The sequence below is a fragment of the Trichoplusia ni genome, chromosome 9 (genome assembly GCF_003590095.1).
Source record: "Trichoplusia ni isolate ovarian cell line Hi5 chromosome 9, tn1, whole genome shotgun sequence".
Classification (NCBI taxonomy): Eukaryota; Metazoa; Arthropoda; class Insecta; order Lepidoptera; family Noctuidae; genus Trichoplusia; species Trichoplusia ni.
Window position 1 is genome coordinate 6,494,505 of NC_039486.1, and position 26,912 is coordinate 6,521,416.

Genomic DNA, 26,912 nt, shown 5'->3' on the forward strand with positions numbered 1-26,912 from the left:
AAAGGTGTTGTAAAATGAAACAGCACTGTGTAGTTGACATTTGAGTAGTTTATTTAACACAAATCAAACACTTTGGTACAGTTAGTTAGCTGTGGTTATCGATGTCGTATCGCCATAAAAATTACGAAACTTACTTTAAACTAGCCGCAAACCAAACGCACATCGACAAAAGCGAAAATATCATAAACAATTAACCTCTTTGCTGCCAATACAATTAAGATTATGGTAAAAAATTTAATCGTATAATTTTGAATAAATTTCATTTATTTTGTTCACATTTAATTTTAACTATATTTTTCATTAAATCGAATTCTAAATGGAAGTTTAATAGAAGAATTGGTTGCTAGGAAGTCGCGAAAACCTAACTACAATGCTACTTGCGAAGCTTACACCACAATACACAACATATATTGGGAAACACCTATAAAATGACACACGAGTGTCTTACACCTAGTCATCTGCAATAGTATAGAAGGATAAAATTACGATTATGATTATTAAAAATGCACCTTAACGTACTAGAGTAATATTTTAAAAGATTAATTTAAATTCCATGTCAGCAGTTTTTGTTACGTGTTTGATGGTTTTGCTGTTTCAATAGGTAACTGTTCGTTATTACGGTACGCGTTTGTTGTATTACACCATTAAGATTATAAAGTAGTCTAAGATTGATTACCTTTAGATATATAAATAGTTATATTGCGTAACGCGTGTTACTAACTAGCTACGGGTTACATATTACTTTGTTTAAAAGTTGATTAATTACTAGTAAAGAAATGTATATCTAAACTTATCCTAAGTAGTATATGCATAAATGCGAATCAAAACCGTAAAACAAATATGTTTGACACAAATCAGGACGTGGCAATAACGAAAATGACAAAAGAGAATAATTAAAACGAATAACGTTAAAGGAAGCATCGTAACAACCGTTCGGTTGTGGTTACCTAATATTACCATTCTAAGAGTATAAATAAAGTTTACGTCAATATTATTCCATGTAAAAATTAAAAATGGGATAAAAATACAAAATATCACATACATTATTACATGTTGAGCTTAATTTAAATCGAAACCGAAACACCCCAAGACCTGATGGATTCGCACTGAAGCTCACTTTAAATTAAGCTGAACAAATAAGTTGAACTACAATTAAAATTACCGAATGTTCTGTAGTAAAGATCTCAAAGTTGGTCACGTAGGATGAAGGTGTATTATATAATGTGTTGGACAGGATACAAACGCGTCACTTATCTATTTAAGCAAATATATCAATTTGAGATAACTACCACAACCATAATTTTCTGCTTTTAAATGGTAATTCTACAGTGACGCATAGGTTTCTCTACTCAGGGAAGGTAGACTAATTTGTACATAACCCAACTCTGCAACTTTACTACAGGGGTAGAGTAAGAAATAAAACACGATAAGAACTTAATACAAAAACGTCCAGCCAACTAAGTTGGGGTAAATTTAAAAGTAATTAGCAACACAAAAACGCGACACACAAATGAATAGTAAAGAAAGATTAGATTTGGCACGAGTATCACCATCTTGCTGAATGTTAGATTAAATAATTGAGCGAAAGTGCAATCAAAATGTACTCTTGAAAATAATGAGCGTAAGCTTGCGAGCGGTACTTCAGCAAGATGGTAATGGTCCAGTAAATTAATAATTAAAGTGCATGTGTCGCTGTGCGCTGGCACGGGTCCGCTTTACAGGTTACACTGCCACAGTATCGTAGGCTGTGAGTCCCCGCCCGTGGACTGCTTGCTGGGGGATTGGGGTGGTTGCTTCTGGTCTGAAAACATACCCTCGCCTTTAGAATATACACTTCATTGGTTATGTATCAGTAGTAGAATCAGATATCACTTGTGTGTAAGTACGGGGGTAGAAGTGAGATTTAAATGATTATGTTTTTAGCTTTGGAATATACAAAGCATAGCATTGCAAGATTCTACTTGAAAATGCGCTGTATTTTTACGGGACAACTAGGTCAGATATATTCACGCAAGGACTGACTTAATGTTGAATTCTATAGGTTACAATAAAGTGCAGCTAATATCACAATATGAAATGGAATATATTAGCCATAGTATTATATTGAAAGCAACTAAATCCATCACGCACGGGCTAAAATAACATGTGCCAGGGTTCAATAACTGGTCTATATGACATATTATTCTATATTGATATATTATTGGGATTATAGGTATATTATGTACAATTCATGCGTCTGTTAACGGCAACGCAACCTTCACAAAATAACATAATCAAAATCAAACCAGCCGAGGTAATAAATAAATGATTCGCCTTACCACTCTCTGAGCAAACAATAATATTAGTGCACATTGGTTTAAAATGTTAGCCACATAAATGTTAATTACGTAACAAAAATATCAGGCAAAAATAAGAGAAAGATTATATTCTTTAAAAAATTGTCGGTTTCACATACTTTGACTTACTGTTTCCTGTAGATCATGGATGCAGAACATAACACATGCTTAATAACGAGCATAGACTAGTACACAATGCTTTATTAGGTAAAACAGTATCTATCACGTCACAATGTACTCGTGCTAGCGCACACACAAGGATACGGCTTCTGTATTATTAGTGTATTACAGTGCATGTATGTTTGCAATGTTTAGTACTATCAAACGTTTTAGGGACACTTATTTATCTTGAACTTTTTACCCTCTGTTATATCAGTAACTTGTCTAGACAAAAATATGCTTTGATGCATTAAATGTTTTGATGTCGTCACATATTTCTGTATTTACTATATAAACTGTTAGGTTGTGAGGTAGTGAACAGAGACAAGTGTCACGTATTAAGGGGTACATTGTGCAAGGCCTAATAAACTGACCTGTCAATGAGTTTCCTCATTTCCTCGCTGTGCAAGCCGTCCTTGGCAGTGTGGGCCCTTACTGCAACAACACACAAGTCACGACGCGCTCTATACTAGCCACGACACCTGGAGCCGCCTTCTACACATTTCTCGAACGATAACCACGTTTGCGTGCTCTACTATCTAACATTCGTTCATAATTCTATAATACAGTGGTTATTGTTCGCAAATGTTCATCTCCAAAATATATACTAAATATCTACAGAACAATTTAAATATAGTGAATTAGTTAACACAATCACGTCTAAGCACATAAAATAGAAAGTCAAATAAGATTTTTGAAGAAAAGAATTTTCCCAATATTGAGACATACACTTTGCAAAATTAAATGAGGCCGATACTGATTTGTTTTTTTCATGAAACGCCTCTGTCATCTCCTTTAATTTTGTTAAGTGCTTTAACGAAACAGCAGTAAAAAGTAATTTTGAAAAATAAGAGGTAAGCCAATTACAAGAACTCTAATCATAAAGCTTGTAATTTAATTTGTTAAATCTGATACAAATGTTGCATGCTGTCAGTCACAATTATTATCAACATAAAGGAATCAAATAATTTGATTCAAAATTTTTACCGTCTTCTGTTCAGGTGACACCCAAGTGTGCATAAACCAATTCAACAATCAAATTTAAAATCACCACTATAATAACACTTTTGGTCTAAAATGAACAAGTTTTGGAAGATAAGATAGATATTCATGATTCAAAAATACAGGTTTACCATACTTGTTTGTTTTATGTCATTTTTGCTGAGCATTAATATTTTAATATTTTGATTATAGATTATTTTTGTCACTAGTTTACTGGTAAAAAACCAATGTAAAAATTATTACTCAACAGATTATTTTGAAATCTTTTAATACGAAGCAGCACACTGAAGCAAATACTAGACAAAAAAGTATGGTTTAAAATATGTTTTATGTGATCGGATGGTAACTGTGTCCCTGCCAGAAGAGTTAATGCATTCTTGCAGAAATAAGCTGGGGGGGGGGGGAGGTCATCATTTGGCACATAAATATTTCTTTCATAGAATTTGTTTTGTCAAGAGATATGCGGCTTATTTGTTTTTTTTTTTACTACGTACCGGGGTAGTTGCGGGGTTGGTCACATTCGGCTTCAGAGATTTCGTTCGAGTCCTTGCTTTCGTTGAATGAAGATGAGCAGTTGTTGTCGTTGTTAGCGTTGCGTGGTGGGGGTGGGGGAGGCTCGGGGGATCCGCCGCACTTGCGTGTTCCTACACACAAATATTTATAAATAAACCCTGGAAAAGCTACAAAGAAGAAATTAAGACGCAACGAGCAGAGGCTTTCCAGCTATTTATATAGAGTATAGAGGTTCCTGTAAAAAAGCTTGCCGATAAGCCTCACATTTTGAAGAACATTACCTTTGACAGTCTTACCAATGCTAGGGCGAGAGCCATAGTGATCAGAGTAAGGAGTGCCATAAGCGCCGGTGTATTGTTCGTCTTCAGGAGCGCAGCATGCGGGCTCATCGTACTCGGGACCGCAAGCATACATGGGTCGGGAATAACGGGCACGCTGGAAACAAAAGAAAAACATAATTGCTTTAGCAGTACTTCTCAACTTATTAATTGTCAAACTTTTCTAAAGATTAAAGGATCTTACGTATTGGTCTTCTTCAGCGCAGGTAGCAGGGTCATCGTATTCGGGGGCGGTCGAGTAGATAGCGCTTTGTCCTCCTTGTGAGTTCTTGCGGGCATAACGGCTGTTAGCACGGGGCTGTAAATTTATAAAGATTGTCATATAGTGCAAAACTTTCCTTCCAACATTAGTGCAAAGAGTGATCAATGGAATTTTATCAGAATCAATTTTGAACGTAAAGCTTTTTGCCGTCGCAGGTGGATGGCGAAGGCCATTTTAAGACATGAACAAAATATGGTAACTCACCATGCTCTGAGATCCGGCGCGTGAGTGAGCAGGGTGGTGAGGGTGGGGGTGAGCCAGTGTTCCAGCGTGAGCGGGGTGGTGGTGGGGGAACGCCAGAGCCTTGCTGGGGTCCATCTCCTCGCGGAAGCCTAACAGGTGGAACGTTGCGTAGGGGCAGATTTCATCTTCCATGCCTAGAACATAAACAAGTTGTTACAATTGTATAAGGGATGAGGCCAGAGAAGTAAACATATGAGCTGTTTATGAATTCTTTTTTTTTCAGCCGTTCGAGCATTAGTTAAGTTTTCAGTCAACCTGAACTGAAGACCTAGTTGTGCTTTTCTATTATAAAAAATACAATTATTTTTAAAAGATTAAGCTCTATTTGTTTACTACTCTGTTGATATGGATTAGTTTTTAAGTCTTTCAGTATGTAATAGCTGTCTTGCTTCATCGTGGGTGTTCCATGCTACAATTGTGTAGAATATAAGTCACAAATATATAATATTCCTTCATAGTTCACAATGCTAAAACAATACACATTTTCACACAGTTTTTCGAATATAATATTAAGTAGCAGTATAAGCAAAAAATAAAAACACAACTAGGGTTAGATAAGTGCGAACCAATAAAATTAATAATATAAGATTGTTATCATGCAAACAAAAATGAATAATATCTGTCAATTCAAAATCATACTCACTCGTTTGTTGTTAGTAGTACATGACTAGTAGATTACACTCCGATATATTTCACGAATACAATTCACTGCAAAACCGTGTGTCTTATAGCTTATTCGGGCATATTTGTGACAAGTCTAAGCGGAATCTACCATTTATTTAATTTTATTCTGTACTACCTAATTGAAGACCGGATATAGTCTTACTAGTGCAAAGTGCCTAGTTACGCATTATTTGTTAACCCTAAACAGGCTAACAATTTTATTAATAGAATTCTTAAAAAAAAAGTTATATTTTAATCAGTCATCAATGCTTGGATTGCCTTGGTGGACCATAAGGTTCTATTTCAAGAAAAAAGTTCCGTAAATCAAAAAATATATTAAAAAATGGTAGTTTCCCTTTAGCTTTTTATCTCAAATCGTGACATGCGCATGCAGGCTGACCTGTGGAGATGGTGTCGCCGGAGCCGGCGCGGCGCAGGCGGGGGCGGCGGACGCGCTCGTAGTGGTGGCGGCGCGGGTCCCACGTCGAGTGCGCGCCCACTGAACCACACTCACGTTACGCATGCGCTAACACCTAACCCCCGCTACGAACGTCGAGTATTGTCGCACTCACTTTGGTCATTGCTTTTTATTGAGTTCGATATTTATTAGTCTGTACTTCACAACGGGTTCTCTTGTATATAAAAACTAGTAACTCCTATTAAATTTGCCATTAACATCACGAAAACGTCATCTTTTTTTGGGAATTCAAAAATCAAGTATCCAAAATCAGTGGAATTAACAAACTACTTGATTAATCTTATAGAGAAACGTAAAAAAGAACCGGAAGAGTACTTTTTGCCTATTTGTTGCCCTAAGATGATCGTAAATTAACAATCTTTCTTCAAACTCGTCTAAGTTAACTACATTTGAAGTGAGTGTGACTATACTTGAGACAATACCGCAGAACATAAAGAGGTAAATAACTGTTTGCCAAATCGTCGTATCATATCTTTTTAAGTTCTTTAAATCAAGCAAGGTAAGACAGTTTTCATTTTTCCATACGATATGACGACATTGGTAAAATACAAAGCTAAAATGAGGAAGGGTCAAAGTAATTATATGCAACGTAAATGGGTACTACGCCTTGCAGGTAATAATTTGCTTTGGGAATAAAATTAATACCTAACTACCATTTATGTCTAAGGTAAAATAAAGTGCCTTACACCATAACAAATTAAATTAGGGACGGTCTGAAATCAACTATAAATTAAGCATCTGACACCTTACATTTACCACCTTATAATTTAAAGAGGAAAGAAAGCATAGAGAAATTAGCGAAATTCGTGCAAAAGTGGAAGAATTTAAAAAAGTGTAATAGGGTAAGGATTTTTGTTACCTCAACGAAAATCTTGCTGATTATCGATGTGAAGAATATTTTCCTAGTAACCCGGTGCTATGTGTAAGATAAAATAGAATCGAATGGTGTTACAATAGAGGGGTACCAAAAACACAGCCTTTGCAAATTAAGAAATATTTTGTTTGTTTGCTTCAGGAATACATTCGGAAGTTTTTTTTGCCTGTTACATAAAGATGTTATAGATATTTGCTATATCCTTTTGTTTTCACTGGTACTGTGTTTAAGGTTCGTGTACTGAAAATTGTGTCCGTGTGTGAGAGTGATAGATATGTCTAAGTACTCACTAATAACAGCCTGTCGCTTCACACGGTCGCAGGTGTTGTAGTTAGATCCGGGTACGGGGGGAAGCTTGCGGTTAGGGGGGGCAATGTAGCCGAGTTCGTCGCGCAGTCCACCTCGCTTGTCCAAAGTTCCTCCAGCGCCGCCGAGAGCTGCCTGAGATGCGTTGTAAACTCCATCGTCTACCGACATAAACCACAAGTACTGTAGTAGATATTCCCCTTACATCAAGCAAAATTCTATCATTATACGTCACTGACAATAAGTGAGATGTTTGACTTCATGAGGAGCAAATTATATCGAATTATGGATTTTGATAAATCAACAAAATTTCTGTATAATTAAGACAGGATGATAATTTGCTAACACTGATGATCAGCTAGTAAATGGAAATATAAATCATCAAAAAGTAATTGTATGGGTCGGATAAAGAAAAATAATATGAAGCGGTGTGCCACCATACATACAATACGTGTCCTTCTGACCTCGCAGGCGGTGCGGGGTGTTCCTGCGAGCTAACGTGAGGCAGATCACCACCACACCCACAATAAACACTACAATGGTGGCCAGGATCGGTACCAACACTTCAGGCTCTAACCAAGCCTTGACCCAGGGAGGCAGTTCCTTATCACCGTCGAAATTGCCAGGCAAGGGAGCGATGGTTCCTAAAATGGAGCGAAAATTAGTACATATTTACCTTTGTGATGATCCCTGGCTCCTCGCACCACGCAAACGACAACGATAGCTATAATGATGACCAAGATGGCCGCCACTACAGGCACGATAAGGTTAAGGTGCGACAGGATTATCTTGAGGGTCTGTTCCGTGGTAAGAGAGCCGTCACCGACCTCGCGCACGGGCGCGATCGTACCTGAAATGCAAGCCCCCATGTTATAGCTGTATACTTTGATAACATAAGGAGATTTGGAAACATTAAAATAAAAAGGCAATGCATTTCAGGTACCGGAATTTTGTTGGTGTGTGATTCGAATAACACGTATAAGTGATGGTAATGATTACTATGCGTGACATTTCGTCTGTACCCCATAAGAGATAAGCATTAACTGATTCAACAAAACAAATACATAGATATAAAGAATGCTCTCACCTCCGGTCATTGTAAGGGTTGCAAATTCGTATTCAGCGACATTGAATCCGGCGTTGTTGTGAGCGGTAATCCTTAACACATACCACGTAGCGGGTTCCAGATCTACAAATTGGATATTTAATATAGTTACAGAACCCAGTTATTTAATAAATTTATTTAACATTTCAAAACACAGACCAAGAACGACGAAGTTTCCACCAGGCTTGACAGCGTTTGAGATTTGGTTCCATTCAGCAGCGCCCCTGAAATATCAAAACAACTATATTGTACAACAAGTATCGTATTCATATATTGTTGACATTCATAAATAGCCCATTAAAAAAGAAACCATAAGGTTCTGGGCATAGGTCAAATGTGAAACTAAGTTTCTTTTTCAGGTATTGACAAGAAGTTCAAAAGGACTGCATACATACTTCTTCTTATTTTCAACGACGAAATGACTCATGGGGCAGCCACCATCCAGCCATTGTTTGAGATGCAGAGTGACGGACGAGCTTCCAACTTCGATAAAATCAGCGGCGCGGGGGACTGGGGGCTTGGAGCCGCGGGTGCGAGCGATCACTACATCAGAAGCCTCGCCAGTACCGATACTGAAATGAACAATGGTAACTTAGTAACTTCGACTCCTTGGCAGATTTTTGTTTAAAGAAATTTCGATCTTCTCTTGTTCGATTTATGGTTCATTTTTCATTCGCTTACCCGTTGTAAGCCGTGACGTAGAGTTGATATCTGGATCCGCAGAACAGGTTTTCCAATGTGTAAGTGTCAGTGGTGCTTGGAATCTACAATCAGAAACAAAATGGTGTTTTATATAACAGATAATCTTAAAATACCGAAAGCTAAATCGTTCATACAATTACGACACATACATCCTTAAAATTAAGGTTAAAGCTTTGATATCTGTAAAGGCCAACTGGCTTTTTTCTGTGTTATGGTACTAGGCAAATCCGTATTAACGAACTTAGGAGTTATCGTTGAGTTATATTTCTACTATGTATGTACGTCAGTTACCTGAACAGTTTCCCAATCTCCAAACTCCTGTTTGTAGTGGATGGTGTATCCGGCGGCGGGCGACTGGTCCACTTCTACGGAAGGCTTCAGGCGCAGAGTCAGTGAGGAGACGGAAGACGACGCGATGCTCAGCTGAGGTGGGAAGGGGGGAGCTAAGGGAACAAGTAAGTAATTAGTTTCAACTCCAATTATTATTACGTAAATGTATACATACCTAACTGGAGGTTGAGTTTTGAGTTTGCTTATTTAAGTGATTAGGATACCTTCCACTGGTAGCTGGATGCGATTTTGCAATAACTTAATCAATTGATTGTTGACTTATACACAAACGTTCATTATATTTTTTTACTCGAAGGATTTTCCGGGAGAATGCCAGTGACGAAATCTATGTTTGTGAAAGGATAGGTTAGGATGAGGTAGGGGAAAAAGTTCTTACCAAGAACGGAGAGCGTGTGTGTGACGGTGTCAGTACCAAATTGGTTGTCGACATGGCAAGAGTATTCGCCGGCATCCTCGCGAGCCACACCAGCAATTTGCAGAGATCCTTCGGGCAGTTGTCGTACGCGTTCTGATGCTTCCAAGGGTTGGCCTTTTACCTAAAAACGAACAATGTATGCGATATGAATACGGGCCAGGGAACATTTAATTGAATACTGAGTTCAATCATTATAAATAGAGGTACACTGACCTTCCACAAAATGTTAGGAGGAGGTACACCGACGGCGAGGCAGGGCAGCTTAACATCTTCCTTGTAAGTGGCAGTGAACGATTCATCGAATGACGCAATCTTAGCAGGTACTGAAATGCAAAGAATTAAAATGTTTGAAAATACAGTACTTTAAGTTATCTTTGTATATAATGATATGACAGTAAAAGTTTAAGGTTACCTTTGTCGCTAGGGCTGCATGATGCTGTGGCTGAGGGCTGGCCTTCGCCAATAATGGTAGACGCGGTAACCCAGAAGTCGTAACGTCCGGCCTTCAGTTCAGTCGCAGAGTAGCTAGTTTGGGAGGCAGGGACCTGTAAACAAAAGGGCAGTGTTTATTTCTATATTTGATCACAATACACCTTATAATAATTGATCTCTCTAAAGTTAGGTGCATTAATGACATATGATACTATATCGTTTAATAAAAGTAAACAATGTGGTACCTTGTTAGGATGAGGTTCGGCGTTCTGAGCTTGAGTGTAGACGTTGTAGTGAGTGACGACACCGTTGGGTTGCGCAGGAGGCCTCCAGGAAACCAGAATTGAGCCTTGTCCCATAACTAGAGCCTTTACAGCGCGCGGAGCTTCCGGAACTGTAAATGAAGATTTTTGGAAATAAGCCTTATTTAATCCTTTGAAACAAACTGATAAACAGCAAGTTCATGTCTGTTATATGTATTTTAATGATCATTGCTTAAAGGTGGGTTTGTAACTTATATAATTTTGGGGTATACACACCGTCTTGTTCAGTCTGGCAGTGGATAGGAGCAGATCGTACGCCATCACCTCCGTTGGTAGTCGCAAGCACTTCCATGGAATAGTTGGTGAATTTCTTAAGTCCGTGAAGAATGGTCTCGCTGCTGGCAGTGATCTTGGTGTCCTTAGTCTTTTCATCTGCAAAATAAAGTTTGAATGTTAAGTATCTTGTAGTATGGTGTCTTAAATTCTTTAGACATTTTTAGGTTTATATGTCGATCGATGCTTACCATACCAGGTTTCGCTAGGTCCGTAGATAACCTTGTATGCCTTGATAAGTCCGTTAGCGGCGGCAAGGGGCGGGGAGATCCAAGAAACGCGGATGGTCTGAGCGGTCAAAGTGGTGCAGAGTACGTCTTGTGGGGCAACGGAGGGTGCGCCTTCAGCAGTGTAAGCCTTGACTTCACCAGATACTGGGCCAGATCCCATCTTGTTGAAAGCTTGTACGACGATCGAGTATTGAGTGTAAGTCCTAAAAAATATTATTTTTATGTAGTATTTGATAGCAAAAGTCAAAGCATTCTTTTCTTCTAGACCAATTATCTACCAAAACTGCATTGCTTACTTCAGGTTAAGAATGTCCAAGTGGTGTTCCTTGCCAGACTCCTTAGAAATGTCAACAGTTTCAAAGACAAAGGACTTGTTGCTTGAGGCCAGTTTGTATCCAACATAGTATCTGGAGAAGAAAGGACAAGGTTAATTATGAAATAAAAATGATAATTTATTTATGCTGTCAGACACTGTTAGTTTGTTTTTACCCTTGGAGTTCGCCATTCCAGTCCTGGGGTGGGGGAGGCTTCCAGGTGACACGGAGGGTGTGCTTGTCAACGGCATCTACTTTGCAATCTTGTGGGGGACCAGTGGGTGCTTCCTCAGCGGTGATAATGGTAACAGTCTCAGAGGGCTCAGAAGTTCCAAGTTCGTTTTCGGCGACAATCCTGATGTGGTAGGCAGTGGCTGGTCGAAGGCTGAACACACCGGCTTCGCTAGCATCTCCAGGCACAAGAACCCTGCAAAATAAGGTAAAAAATATTGTTATTTAACATTCATTCAAGCTTGAGAAACAGTCTAAAATCTTAGGTGTTTAAAAATACCTGTCGATATCCTTTTCCCAGTTGCCCTTAGCGCGTTTGTATTCAATGAGGAACTTCTTGATCGGTGAGTTGCCATCGTAAGGTGCTGCCCATGACAGTTGCACGGTCCGTCCTGATTTGTCCAATACCTTCAAACCGTATGGGGCTTCGGGAACCTCTGTTGAAATCATTAGATTTTTGTATTAACTGTAACAAGCCAATATATAAATTATATGCTTTATTAGTTCATTACCTTGGATGATCATGTTGATGCTGGTATCGTCAGAGCCAAAAGCGTTAGTAGCGACGCAAGTGAAGAGAGCGCTGTCAGATCGTTCAGTCCTTCGGATGCTAAGGTCGGATACAACACCACCGGGCAGGATTTCTTCGCGAATAGTGTAGCGGGGGTCAGATTTGGGCTCAAGGCGTTTGTTGTTCATGTTCCAAATGATACCGATGGGCTGGAATAATATGGATATTGATTATAAGAGTGATTGCAACGATTATCGCAAAATTTATTTAAGCCACTTTTAATCTACCGATCGTTACCTTCTCTCCCTTAGCCTGGCACTGAAGTACAGCGGGTTCACTTCGGCGGGCAGTCTGGTTCCTCATCTTAATCTCGAATTGGGGTGGAGCTAAAATGTTGAGTTAAATTTTAATAAAGAAACTTCATTATTTCGCTATAACCTGAACAAAGCCGTTCGGAAGTAATTATTTAAAGTAAAAAAAATGTTTGCCTTTGATAATTTCTACCTAAATAGAAATTTTAATAAACATTAAATGAAGAAAATATCCAACCTTGTACGCTAATAAGGATAACAGCAGACAATCCTGATCCGATTCCGTTAACAGCTTCGCACAAATAGTAACCCTCGTTCGTCTTTTGGATGTTAGCAATGCTCAGAGTTCCGTCCTCAACCTTTACGTTAGGGTTGTTTGGCTTAAGGTCCTTGTAATCGCCAGGGGTATCACCTTTAACCAAATAAAACTCATATTATGTTTTTGGTTCAGCGCAAATATTTAGCTTTTGTAATTTATATTTTTGGCCATTACCTTCAGCCCGCTTCCATGTAACCTGGGGCTTGGGGAACCCATCGGCTTTGCATTCAACTTTAGCATCAGAACCTTGCGCAAATGCCTTGTCAGTGGGTTCGAGAATCCAACGTGGGGGTACTGAAATGTCACCGATATGTTATAACACCTGCCAACAGTCTTAGGGAGTTTGTATTAAAATTCAGATAGGGAGTGAAAAGTTGACTCTACATTAACTATTATTCAATTCTATTCATTCAAATTTAATAACTATTTGTAATTTTTTACGTGTACGAATAATTGACTTATTTCAAATTGAAAAAAGAAAATAGTTCACTAGGATTTAATTAAATAATTTTCTCGTTGAAAACAACAGCAAAAATCTCATTATTTTAATAAACTTGATGGGGACTTTTGACTTGGACTTCACATTTAATCATATTTAAGTATAGTGAACATTAAACCTGCAATTTAAATTTTTATGTTATATTTAGTAAACGTTTAATATTAAGTAAAGTTCAATTATACTTAAATATGTTATTATCTGGAAAGCTCCTATATCGACTGGTATATATCGTTTAAAACATATTAAAATATTCGATTCAAAGCTTCGTAAATATGTATAATTGTTTAAGAAACACTGATTGTATATTTGCGTTAAGCCGTCGGCATAGAAGCTTTGTTACAGATTTTAATCATAGTTGCAAAATTAAAACTGAAGCTTTTCTATCTACAAATCAAATAAATATAAATTGGGTTATAATAAAATAAAATATAAAGCACATTAAAATTCACCATCTCCAACATTGACAACGCGATATATCTGACAAAATAATGCGTTTATTGATCATTGAATTAATATACCGAAGATCACATTATTTTGTTAGTTATTCAACATACAGTTAGTAAGCCAAGCAACAAGCTAAATAATTAGCAAATGCGCAAATTATGTAATGAACCAAATATAAAGACAGGAACCCTTAGGATAGGTAGGTGAAAGGAAGTAAATAAAATGCAAGGAGGGGACGAAAGGGGTACGTCGATGATAGCCGCAGCCGGTTCCTATGGAAAGCTTTCAAGACGACTGATCTAAACCCTGTCTGGAGATTCCATAACGTTTATCGTTTTTAATCTAATCACCTAACGTGATGTGTTTTATAATGATGAAGACTGATAAGTAAAGTTTTGAGAACTGCCGATCATCGATATTTTTAATCTAGTCATTGAAAGTAACAGAATATTTAAAGCATACAATATCGAATCTACGCAAAGCTGGTCCGTGCTAGGAATGAAGGGTACACGAATGCGAGTTGTATACCATGGACTTCTAGTGAGGCAGTATAGTTGGACATGCCAGCGGCATTGCGCGCGATACACGCATAGGAGCCGCTGTGCGACCAACCCGCCGGGTCGATCAGAAGCAATGAAGCCCTCTGCGCAATTTTAGTTGCCGTAACTCCGGCTTTCTCCTTCAAAGGTTGTCCTTCAAAGTACCACTGAATATCGAGAGGTTGATCGCCCTCCGAGACCAAACAAGTAACTTGACTGGCCTGCCCCGCAAACAGCGGAGTCTCGAACGAGAATGGAACTATGCGAGGCAGTACTGGAAACAACCATAGTGATTTGAGTTAGATCAATAAGGATATTGTCGAGGCAGGCAATGTTAGCGACTAGTGAGAGTAAAAGAGGGAAATGAATGGTGTCTGTGAACGAACAGCTCCTTTCAAGGTGCTATATTGTGATGTTAGTTCCCATATTAGAGATTCATTTGGCATCATAGCATAATCAGGTATAAACGTGCCGTTGACGACGAGTGTCGCTGCATATTCGGCGCGGCCGGCCGCGTTCTGCACGATGCAAGTGTAGTTTCCCTGGTGGTTTGCGTTCACGGAGTTGATGGTGAGGAGCGAAGCGCGAGGGTTTAAAGGCATCGTCGTTATATCTCGTTGAAGGGTCGAATCTATGGTTTCGCTGCTGAACGTCCATGAGATTTCGAGAGGTAGATCTCCCTTGGTGGCGACACAATTCACTAAAGCTGTATCGCCTGGGTTGAATGGCACCTCACCGAAATTGAACGGCATTATCAACGGTGGAACTAGGACAAAAAGTTATGAAAAAGTGAGAAGTGTAAAGGAAATGAAATTTGAGGTTAAAAGGACTGAAGCGTAAAAATAGTCACTTTTGGTTCGCACCCTTTACGACTAAATCAGTAGTATGGGAAACGGTGCCTGCTGCATTACTCGCAGTGCAATTGAATTGCCCTGCATGTGTCGCGTCCACAGATTCTATGGTCAATACACTACTTCTTCGGTCGTTGTTACTAACGCGAACTCCAGAGATAGATTTAGCAGATCGATTATTGACCGTCCAGTCAATAATAACTGGCTGATCTCCATGTGTTACTATACACTGAAGAGCAAAATAATCTCCAAGAAAAGCCGGTTCGGGGCCGGCAGTGAAAGGTGCGATCTTGGGAGGAACTGAAACAAAGTTTATCTAAATGACAAAATAATAATTTTCTACGATATGACACTAACCGTATACAATTAAGTCTGACGAATAGGTATTACGACCCGCACGATTCTCTCCGACACATGTGTATGAACCGGCGTGTTTTGCGTCCACAGATTCGATTATCATTAAACTACTTCTTTTCGAATTGTTTATAACGTAGTTATTATTTCTTTGAGAAATGGCTTGTCCGTTAAATTTCCAAGTTATAGTAAGCGGAAGGTCGCCAAAATTGATAGTGCATGCTGCCTGTAAATATTCTCCGACGTTTGCGGGTTTTTCGCCGAATGAGAATGGCAAAATGTTGGGAGGAACTGGAATGTCATTATATATTAGAGAAATAACCGAAAACTTTAACTATTACTGAATATAATAAGGACATAGAAAATAAAACTAATTTACCGAGCACCAGTTACGAGAAAATATTAAGCACCGTTTATAATCAAAGTAGACGTGTGGTAATCGACTCCTGCTTCGTTTTCAGCAACGCATGTATAGTTTCCAGCGTGGTTGTGTGCCACAGAAGCTATACTAAGAATAGCACTTTTTTCTCCTATTTGAAATACAGTTACTCCAGATCTGGGTTTAATGGGTTCATCGTCGAAAAGCCACTTTAACTTCAGTGGATGATCCCCCTCGATAACCGAGCAAGGGGTGGTTACTACTTGTCCAGAATTCATTGCGACTTCGCCGAAAGAGAAAGGTTGGACCACAGGAGGAACTAAACAGAAAGCAAGCACATCCGAGGTATAACGTTTCAGTACCAATAACGTTGAGAAGAGCGGTGTGGCTGGCGGTGCCTGCCTTATTGACCGCCGTACACGTGTAGTTGCCACTATTGGGCCCCAGGGCGGTAGGTATATCAAGGACAGATACGCGTTCGCTTAAAGTAGTAGTTTTTACGCCCATTCTGCGTGTGACAGGGTGCCCTTGGAAGCTCCAGGTAATGTTTAGAGGTGTATCGCCCTTTGAAACGTGACAGTCGAGATGTACGGATTCTCCCGCAAAGACGGCCTCGTCTAATTCGAAAGGTTTGATGTGGGGAACGACTGAATAAAGAAAATATTGAAACGTTAGTAATATGCGTACATAAGGCGCATGCTGTGACATCTAGCGGAAATACCCTTTACGTTGAGAGTAGTGGAATATCTATCTTCTCCAGCTCTGTTTCTTGCAATGCAGGTATAATTTCCACTGTGTTCTCCCGTCACAGAAGCGATAGACAAGAAGGATGTCTGTTCCGCCATTTTCATAGTTTTGATTCCCTTATTGGTCGAAAGATCTTTGCCTTCGAAAGTCCAAGTGATAGACATCGGCCGGTCTCCTTTACTGGCGTGACATGTCATTTGCACAGATTCTCCATAATAGATGGATTCTTCAATCTCAAACGGTAGTATATGGGGAGGGACTAATAAAAGAAAAAGAGTGTTTTCTAAGTGTAAATCTAAACGTGCAAAATATACAGCTATACACATATGAAACAGTTTTCTTACAGTAGCTATTGTACTATGGGAACACTTCCAATACCATGAATATTGACGAGGGCTGAGTGATATGCGCGCCCGGCCCGGTTACTGGCCGTGCAAGTGTAGTTGCCGCTGTGCTGGCCCATAGCAGTCGGAATGCTCAGGACTGACGCTTTTTCTCCTAACTTGGTGGTCGTAATGCCCATGTTATTATGATAAGGAATTTCATGGCCTTCAAAGCTCCAAGATATTTGAAGAGGTCGATCACCTTTTGACACATGACAGGTGAGATGCACTGATTCACCGGCAAATATAGATTCTTCAACTTCGAAGGGAATAATGTGCGGAACCACTTGAATGGAAAAAAATAAGGACTTACTAAGATGCCAAGAAAAACCATTTCGGTGTAAAGAAGGATATAAACTGGTTTCTAAAAATATCTATGATACACAGGTACATATCGTATAGAGGACGGTGCCTAACTTTTTCATTTGAATTTATATATGTTTATTAAATTTAATTATATCTTAATTCTTTGAATTAGATCCCTAACAAAAATACTTCATCGGCTTAAGTGTAAACTAGTCCGTGTCAATTGTATGAAGAAAAAAAAGAAGGAATGAGAAAAGAAAAATAAAAAACAACGCGTACGTAGCTTTTAAATATGCTTTCAGAATTCATGCAGATTCTGTAAACAAAACTTGAAAGCTGCGGTTCGCTGTGATGAACTTAGAACAAAACTCGTATAATGATGAACAAATGAAACTGACCATGAACATTGAGAACAGTGGAATAGTTAGTGGAACCGGCTCTGTTAGTAGCTACGCAGGTGTAGTTGCCACTATGACTAGCGGTCGCCGCAGAGATCGATAGAAATGAAGTACGCGAAGTCATTTTATTCGTCATAATGTCTAGATGTGTTGTTATATTTTCGAACCCATGAAAATGCCACTTGATGTCGAGCGGTAAGTCACCCTTGGAAACATGACAATTGAGCTGAACCGGTTCCCCAGCAAACACCGACTCATCCGCTTCGAAGGGTACGATGTATGGCAGTACTGTTAATCCAGAAGGCCAAAATTATTGCAGAGTCAAGCGTGCAGCGTGCGAGAGGCTAGGGCGGCTAACGGGTTTGGGAAATACCATGAACATTAACTGTGGTCGAATGTACGGCCAAGCCAGCTCGGTTGGCGGCGTGGCATGAATATTCGCCGCTGTGGCTTGCTTGCGAATTAGATATCGTCAGTAACGACGTCCGTTCACCGATCTTCATCGTCGCAATTCCTTGATGTGAGGATAATTCCTCGCCGTGAAAACTCCAATTGATTTTTATAGGAGCATCACCTTTCGATACATGACACGTCAATTGTATAGACTCCCCGGCAAAAACAGGCTCTTCGGCCATAAACGGAACGATGTGCGGAGGAACTGGTGAGGGCAAAACAAATAAATAAAAATAAACAAAACGATGATAACACACATAAGTAACCAGTGTACCCTGAACGTTTAACGTAGCTGTGTGGTTGGTGCTGGCTACAATATTAGAAGCTGTGCAAGTGTAATTTCCCGAGTGTTTTTCCGTTGCAGCTGGGATGGCCAAAATTAAACTTCGGGCTCCTACTTTCGTTATTATGACTGCGTCGGTCTTTTTTAATGGTTTGTCTTGAAACGACCAATTTAAATCCAGTGGCATGTCGCCTTTCGGAATATGACACATAATTTGTATGCTTTCACCGTAAAATACGGCCTCATCGAACTCGAAAGGGGATATAATTGGTGCCACTGAAAAGATAGGCAGGTCTAGGTAGTTGGTAATAGTTTTGTGATACTGTATATAACTAAAACATTTTTACAGGATTGGTGTAAGAGAGTACAGAACGCTAAAGCAAAGACAATTCACCGAGACCATATACCCTTGACATTGAGCGTGGCGTGATGGCTAGCACTGGCGACTAGATTAGAGGCAGTGCACGTGTAATTGCCAGAGTGTTTAGCCGTCACCGCAGGGATAATGAGAACTGATCCCCTATCTCCCACGTTCATGATGTTTAATCCGGCTAGTGAACTCACATCTGCGCCGCTAAAAGTCCACTTGAAATTTAAGGGCTTATCACCCTTTGGCGCATTGCACATAACTTGTACACCCTCTCCGTAAAAAACAGATTCGTCGAATTCGAAATGACTTATTACTGGTGCCACTGAAATGTTGTATTTACTAAAGATTATAAAATTTCAATTTGCCTTATTTGCTTTGCGTATATTTAAGTCAAGACAAGAGACAATTTTTTTTATGGCCCGCCAAAGTTACAATAGGAATAAAGTAAAATAAAAACTGAACACACATTAACTACCAGGCAGATAGGCAGTAATTTAAGATACCATTGACAAATAATTCTGCGGTGTAATTCATGGAGCCTGCCTCATTTTTTACCACGCACGTATAATTTCCTTGGTTTTGGTGGCTAACGGAATCGATGTTAAGTTGACTCGTACGCTTAGTATTCACAAAATTGATTCCAATATCTCCAGCTTTCACAGGTTTTCCATTGAAATACCATTCTATTTTCAAAGGTAAATCACCTTTACCAACCGCACAAGTAACCAAAACCATTTCTTGAGCATTTACTGGCCCTTCTCCGAATTCGAAATGTTTAATCTGTGGAGGGACTACAGAGGAATAAGGGAATTATTTTCTAGCGAAACAAACTAATGAGATGATTATATTGTATTAGTAATTCATTTGAGGTTTTAAGATTTTTTCCCGGTTTTAACTGAAAAAATGAAACATTTTATTTTTACCCGACTACATAAAAATTGCTATTGAGATCGTAAAAATCCTTACCCTTGTTCTTATAAGAACAATTGTTTACAGGTTATGCCTTTTTGCTATAATCGTTTTATGCCACACACTTCAATATATGTACTAAGTACGCAAATTTCTGAAAAAAAAATTATCCCGCACCGATGTGAATTGTTATTTTCATGTTTGGTAAGCAAATATTAGCTTTTTAGGAACAGGTTTGTGTTTAGGAGCAAAATAAAATAGAGTTATAAGTATACAAATAAACAAACAATGTATAAATACCGTGCGAACAAAAACTAAGCAAATTTTGTGAGTGTTAACAACGGTACCGTTCACGCTGAGCACCGCGCTGTGACTACTGATGCCGGCTTCGTTTTCGGCTATACACGTGTAATTGCCAATATGTTCGTGTTGGACGTTTTCTATGCTCAAAACAGATATTCTTTTTCCATTTCTGTTTATCAGCACACCATTACCCGAATTAAGGGTTTGGTTGTTTAGCTGCCAGTGAATTTTTAAGGGCAAATCCCCTTTGCCGACGGTACAAGTAAGAGATACTGTATCACCTGCGTTTAATATGTCTTCTCCGAAATCAAATGGCGTAACCTGCGGCACAACTATAGAATAGTATATTGTTATTATTTAAAAATAATAATTATTGAGTGTTGTAAGATGATTTTTGTATTTTGATACGGTACTGTACTACATTGCTCGGTTCACGACTTGACAAACATTTTATGATGACGGTTGTTCCCTATGACTGTATTGACGCTTTGATTTTTTGGTAAATTTCTAGGATTTCTGTGGGAATTTAGGACTAGGATAAATTGAAAAAATAAAGCAACTAATTAGTATGATGCATGTAACCAGAATCGTGTTTATCGGGGTATATACCATTAACAGCCAGCTCAGTCGAGTAATTAGCGTGACCGGCTCTGTTGGCAGCGGAACAAGTGTACACTCCTGTGTGTATGGAAGCTACAGAATCTATGGACAGACTGCTCGACTTATGACCGATCCTAGTGACAGTAATTCCCTGAATATCACTAGTTGGTTTTCCATTTAACTGCCACGTGATATTGACTGGTGTGTCACCCTTTGTCACCATACATTGGACGCCGACGGTGTCTCCTGCGTTAGCTGGCTCGTCTCCAAAGGTGATGGGATGGATTTGGGGTAAAACTGTTTTGGGAAACTACTGTTCAGTCAAGAATAAACGCATACAAAAAAATCATAATGATATTATGAAACTACATATAAGTGAAAAGATGAAGAACCGTTAACTTCCAGCGTGGCACTGTGATTGACTTGACCAGCTAAGTTTTCAACGTAGCAAACATACACCCCTCTGTGGGTTCCATTGACGGAATCAATATTGAGTATGGACATTTTTCGACCCATGCCGCCAATGGCTATTCCGATGTTATTGTTCTTAGCAATTGTTTTTCCATTAAGACTCCAGGAGAAATTCGCCGGCAGATCACCCTTATTCATAACGCATTGAACCGACACGGTATCACCAGCATTGGAGGGTTCATCGCCGAATTCAAAGGGTGAGATTTGGGGAGGAACTGTGATTTTAAAAAGCCATTAAAATAAATGTTAAATTAATAATGAATAAAGCGGACCGTTAACGCTAAGTATTGTGGTGTGGTTGGTAACGCCGGCTTCGTTTTTGATTTCGCAAGTATAAGAGCCTCGATGAACTGAGCTTACGGGTTCTATGTTTAATATCGACGTTTTCTTGCTGATGTTTGTGAGTACAATGCCGAGCGTGTTGCGTGCTTTAATTTCTTCTCCGTTAAATCGCCAAATGAATTTGACCGGCAAATCACCCTTGCTCATTACACACGACACAGATGCAGTTTCTCCTTCATTCAGGATTTCTTCTCCAAATTCGAACGGCGTGATTTGTGGTGGGACTATTATCAGATCATTTGTTTATAAGTGGGTTAGGATGTAGGGATAATGCACACTACATAATCGAAAAAAAGCAAGCTGAACGTTATTAGGATGAGTACCGTTGACTTCGAGAACAGCGCTATGATTAGCTGAGCCAGCCATGTTCGTCGCCACACAGAGGTATGTGCCCCTGTGTATACCACTTACAGAGTCTATGTTTAGGATCGAGGTCTTTTTGTTGATAACGGTTAATACAATTCCCATGTCGTTGTTTTTCGGTATTACTTGTCCATTAAGAACCCAGGATATGTTTAGAGGTTGATCGCCTTTGCTTAATGCGCATGATATGGAGGCCATGTCTCCTGCATTAGCTGGCTCGTCGCCAAACTCGAATGGTAATATTTGTGGGGGCACTGTATGGAAATGACATTTTAAACTAAGCACTAGTGCAGGGACGTGTGTGGCAAACGATGTAGCTTTGGCGGGCATAAACATCTCGGTCTATATTATTTATCAATACAAAAATTCGTTATTAAATCATTTTCACATTACGTCATATCCCTGGAAAAAATATGATTAGAACACAAGTATGAAATTATAATACCAGAATATGAAGTTGATATAACTTTATTTTAAACTTCAAATGAAGTTCTAAAAATTTTACAAATTTAAATATGCTACATTGATATACAACTTTATATCATGGTATTACTACGAGAAATTAGAGTTCCTTTTGAAAGAGATATGTTTTAAATTTTATTAAATGTATTTTTACTGAGAGACAACTTACTGACAAAATTGGAACTCAGTCACAACCGTTTAATGGCTTTAAAGGCACACAATAAGAATGAAGATTATTTTTTTATAAAACAATGTAATGTAGGATTATCGTGAATCTGCTTTTGATATATTCATTGAAAACTCTTGACTTCTAAAATTTGCCTAGTAAACGGTTGATTTCTCTGAAGTCAGAAAAAAAATAATCAATTTTGTGAATGCAATAATTATATTAATATAGTTTTACTTGTCTAGTAAAAGTAATATTATTTTATTCAGCAATATTTAAGTAAATTCAAAATATGATATAAACATTGCATTAACAAAATCAGAATGTTTTGTCGATGTGCCTTTGAGATGATATTCTATGTATTAAATTTAAGCTTTTGAATGATTTTTCATTTTTAGTCATTAGATCGTAGCTTGCATAGCCTGCATTTGTTATTCTAAGCTTTTTTTTTAATTAGCACACAAAACATTTAATATTAAGCGTATTGTTATGGAACAAATATTATTTTTTACAATAAATGATAAAGGAATATTTTTGCATAATGTTTTGTAGAATTAAATTCAAATAGTTTTTAGGCTATACGCTATTCAAAATAACATCTCAATGGCACTTTCTTTCTATAACATCAGACAAGAGCATTCAAGTGAGTTTGTTTAACTTCCTTTTAATGATTTCAGACTTCAGCTTAAAATGTACACTAACTCAATTACAATAGAGTACTTTTTTAATTCTGACTGAATATCACATCTTTGTCCAACGTTACGGAATCTAATTTTCCTGTTTATATCTAGTTTCGTGAACTTACCCATGACTTGTACTTCTAGAGTTCCCTTAGCAGTGTAGCTCTGAGAGTTCTTGGCCACGCAGGTGTAGGTCGCTTCGTCGCTCATGCGCTCAACGTTCTCAATGACGAGGGTGCCGTTGGGGAATACTTTCTGTTTGCGGTTGATGGGGAGTACTCTGAAAAGGGACAATGAACACGTATGAGGATTTATAATGTTAGTTTTATTTAGGTCGGTTTACATTAAAATATGTATTTTATTTTATTTAAGAACTTAATATATGTTATTTAAGTATTTAATGTATCCCTTAGTTTATTTTACGCCAAAGTATCGTACACCAGGTATATTTTGTGACATATGACGGTTATAATTCCAGCCTGTGAATGTCAGCCAAAATAGGCAACCCTTATGAGCCGTGCCCCGCAGATGGACGAGTTGCCATATAAAGAATTATTATTTATTGACCAAAATGCAATATTAACCTGTTATCACGTTCCCAAACAATTGAGTCAATAGGGTAGCCAGCAACGGGGCAGTGGACGATGAGGGTGTCTCCGGCGACGACGGGGCGTTTCTTCATGGGGCGCACGTAGGGCAAGCCGTAGACGTTGACGCGAGCCGAGTGAGATGCGCTGCCGACCTGGAAACCATAATGTATTTTGAAATAAGGCTTCTATGTTCTAAGTTTTTATGTTTTTTTTTAGTCATCGTCGTAGATTTTTGTCAGCTTTTCTCAAGCTGCAAAATGCTTCTAATCACCTTTACAGGGATAGGGGTTCTAAATAAATCGTTATAGACATAAATTTATAATAGGGTATCTAAGGTGCTAAACTACCTTGCTAGATGCGATGCACGTGTACAATCCACCATCGTTAGTATGCACGGAAGAAATGTTCAAGTGAGATTCAACGTTGCCATCAGCAGTTACAAATTGCCCGATCTGGAGACGTTCGCCGCTGTTCAGTTTGTCACCGTCCAAGAGCCAAGCAATGTCGGGAGTGGGGTTGCCAGATGCGACGCATTTCAGACGGAGAGAGGGGCCGGAGCGGAAGGTCTGTTCGCCGAAGCTGTGACGGATCAGTGGTGGTTCGACTGGAATCAGAAGTATTATTAAGTGCATTTTTATGTGTATGTCAAAGAAATCCAGTTGTGTAATTTTTTTTATAGATTGATGAATGATGCTTACATCGTCCGCCGAGTTTAAGTTCCGCGCTAGCTCCTGCACTTTCTTGATCGTTCCTAATGAAGCACTGGTACATACCCTTGTCTTCCTTCTTTACCGATTCAATCCTATTTAAAACAAGACAGTAGAATTAATAATGGGAGTTTTACGCTAGGACATTTTTGCCCAAACATATGATGTTTCATGTTTTCACCTCAAAGTAGCGTCGTGATGTTTCATATCCTTGCCATCCTTAAGCCAGGTAATAGTCTTGACAGGGTTGCCTTCATATCTGCAGGTAAATACGGCGGGTCTTCCAAAATCAACAGTTTGAGTGGCTGGTTCGACAGTAGCCTTCAGTGGCGCAGTCACAGTTAGTACAGTTTCAACAGATTCGCCTGAACAAAAAAAGACAATTAGTAATTTGGAATGATAGTTTCAAAGTTTTACTTTTCTTTAAGTATAATACTGACCTCCGACAGAGTTGTTCACAACGCACAAGTACTTTCCAGAATCTTCAACTTTAGCCTCTTTAATAATCAAAGTTCCAGACACTTGTTTCACTCGGTCATCAAGAGTAACGGGTTGCTTCCTAGTCGTGCCTTCAATAAACTTGTACCATCTGAAACAAAAGAGAATAAGTTCAGACGACTTGCATTTTTCTGTTATTAGGCAGGGAATCTGTCGTTAGCTCTGTACACCAAAGCATTAAAAAAATGTTATTTAAGACATGATTTACTGTATAAGACCGAGTTATTTTATAAAGCTGTTATTCGCTAAATTAAGGGTATTAAAGTTCCTACTAGAGCCAACCCACCTGAACTCAGGGACTGGAAAACCTTGACTTAGACATAAAACAGTGCCCGTTTCTCCGACTTTCAACTCAGATTCTTGTAAACGACCACTAGACAGCTTGGGAGGAATACTGTTTGTTGGTTCTTAAAGAAGAAACAATGCCATCTAAACGATCACTTATATTTAGGTAAGTGTATAAACCAATTGTGAAGAATTTTAGCCCATCTTAATAAAGATAAAAAGTGAAATTCACGAAGATTAAACATAAAAAGCTAGCCGTTGGGACAGAGTAATAAGCTACCGCGAAAACCACGATTTGATTTTGCTACAAAAATAAGTAAAGTGCAGTTTTGTCTCACAAAAAGCACAAAGTAAAGATTAAAGCGTTTGAACGAAAGCAAGAACACCCTGACACTTACCAACAGGTGTCTACGCCGCTCAATCGTTACTTTGGCTGGGGACCGTAATAGGGGCGCGCGGCCGGCCGCGATTCATCACGCCTTCATGTCACGTGTGGGCGGTGCGGCCGCCGCAACAGACTGCAATAACAACGGGTATCAGTACATTGGATGATAGGTATGGTATGACTACGTGAAAAATGAATGCGTGAGACGCCGGCGGCCGGCCTGTACCCAATAAAAGCCATACCTCGTTAGAGGGGCTGGGAAAGCTTGAACTTCACAAAGGAGCGCGAGGCTTTCATCTTCTCGACCTATATGTCGATTGAGCCCATCGCCCGTCACCTTTGGCCCCGTTCTACCGGTTGGTTCTGGAATGCAAAACCGTCCTTGTATTGCGCCTACTCACCTAAACACGGGCGCCGGGTAAGCGGCAACTTGACATGTTAAGTACGCCACGTCCTTTTGAGCCACGGTGAACACTTCCCACCCCTCAAAATGTTTAGTAGAATCCTTTCGTGGCGGAATTTTATTTGTTGGTTCTGTAATTACAGAGACGACTTTGCAAACCCAATAGTAAAAGGAATTATAGATGTCGTTATTACTTAAGTTTTCGACTAAGTCGGAACTTACGTTACGAGGATACCCCGAAAGATAAATAATTCGTATGATGGACCATTGTAATGATTGAAATATTGATCGTTTCCAAAATGTAACATCTTTTTGAATTATGACATAAAATAACGCACCTTGATATTGGCACAGGAAATCCTTGCGCTGGGCATAGAAGTGCTAATGGAGTGTGTTGGGGGTAATATACAGCAGCTTTTTGAGTTGTTGTAATACTTGGTGCTGCGCTGGCGATCGGCTCTACGTACAAATTTAAAACATGTATTTTGCCTAATCTTTATTCGATTGATACTTGAAAAATCGATATCATCACTTTGAACGTCAAGGTCAGTAGTATAATAACGTAACGATTATCAAACTTGCCTGAATATTGGTACAGGGAAGGCCTGTGCTTGACACAATAATCCGAAACTTTGTCCGACGTTGCGTACAAAAGTTGTACTTCGAGCATCCGTAGAAAAAGTAGGAGCTTTGGAGGCCACAGGTTCTGTGATGTAAAAAAAATATCACTTGCCTGAAAACTGGAGCAGGGTAACTTTGAGCCTGACAAAGGAGTGTAAAGGCTTGTCCAACACGTTTTCGAAAAATACTTCCCATTGACTCGGTGGAAAACGTCGGGGACTTAGCGCCAACCGGTTCTATAACACGTATTTTACTGCTAATTAATTAAAGTATCTAATAGACTTGCCTGAAAATCGGAACTGGAAAAGCTTGAGCTTGGCAAAGTAGAGCGAAACTTTGACCTTGATGTCTTTTTATGGACGAAAGAGCTGACTCAGTAGAAAAAGAGGGAGCTTTTGATCCAACGGGCTCTGTATAAAAAGCATTGCGA

At 39.0% G+C, this 26,912-nt stretch overlaps 1 protein-coding gene across 50 annotated transcripts in view; it reads right to left on the bottom strand.

Moving 5' to 3' along the window:
- Positions 1–30: 30 nt before the first annotated feature.
- Positions 31–26,912, bottom strand: part of LOC113497647 (Down syndrome cell adhesion molecule-like protein Dscam2) — a 54,059-nt gene continuing 27,177 nt past the window's right edge. For 19 of the 50 annotated variants that reach the window (XM_026877269.1, XM_026877266.1, XM_026877272.1 and 16 more), the window contains 34 exons: positions 24,731–24,879; positions 24,472–24,655; positions 24,282–24,385; positions 23,931–24,187; positions 23,578–23,735; positions 23,119–23,273; positions 14,646–14,939; positions 12,866–12,985; positions 12,611–12,784; positions 12,359–12,447; positions 12,063–12,270; positions 11,831–11,987; positions 11,495–11,746; positions 11,302–11,412; positions 10,967–11,208; positions 10,719–10,874; positions 10,425–10,573; positions 10,160–10,292; positions 9,961–10,070; positions 9,709–9,868; positions 9,273–9,424; positions 8,961–9,043; positions 8,675–8,851; positions 8,439–8,503; positions 8,262–8,363; positions 7,621–7,818; positions 7,159–7,335; positions 5,917–6,015; positions 4,815–4,987; positions 4,533–4,646; positions 4,292–4,445; positions 3,992–4,141; positions 2,870–2,930; positions 31–1,801 (listed from right to left, as the gene is read on the bottom strand). In XM_026877269.1, the coding sequence (XP_026733070.1) occupies positions 1,723–1,801; positions 2,870–2,930; positions 3,992–4,141; positions 4,292–4,445; positions 4,533–4,646; positions 4,815–4,987; positions 5,917–6,015; positions 7,159–7,335; positions 7,621–7,818; positions 8,262–8,363; positions 8,439–8,503; positions 8,675–8,851; positions 8,961–9,043; positions 9,273–9,424; positions 9,709–9,868; positions 9,961–10,070; positions 10,160–10,292; positions 10,425–10,573; positions 10,719–10,874; positions 10,967–11,208; positions 11,302–11,412; positions 11,495–11,746; positions 11,831–11,987; positions 12,063–12,270; positions 12,359–12,447; positions 12,611–12,784; positions 12,866–12,985; positions 14,646–14,939; positions 23,119–23,273; positions 23,578–23,735; positions 23,931–24,187; positions 24,282–24,385; positions 24,472–24,655; positions 24,731–24,879 (5,146 nt within the window). In that variant the 3' untranslated portion in view covers positions 31–1,722. Of the gene's footprint in view, positions 1,802–2,869; positions 2,931–3,991; positions 4,142–4,291; positions 4,446–4,532; positions 4,647–4,814; positions 4,988–5,916; positions 6,016–7,158; positions 7,336–7,620; positions 7,819–7,850; positions 8,025–8,261; positions 8,364–8,438; positions 8,504–8,674; positions 8,852–8,960; positions 9,044–9,272; positions 9,425–9,708; positions 9,869–9,960; positions 10,071–10,159; positions 10,293–10,424; positions 10,574–10,718; positions 10,875–10,966; positions 11,209–11,301; positions 11,413–11,494; positions 11,747–11,830; positions 11,988–12,062; positions 12,271–12,358; positions 12,448–12,610; positions 12,785–12,865; positions 12,986–14,645; positions 14,940–15,036; positions 15,325–17,964; positions 18,250–19,953; positions 20,242–20,518; positions 20,807–23,118; positions 23,274–23,577; positions 23,736–23,930; positions 24,188–24,281; positions 24,386–24,471; positions 24,656–24,730; positions 24,880–25,859; positions 25,993–26,199; positions 26,321–26,594; positions 26,719–26,768; positions 26,893–26,912 lie in introns of all 50 variants that reach the window. The other 31 variants (XM_026877255.1, XM_026877257.1, XM_026877284.1 and 28 more) reach the window with 15 other exon arrangements.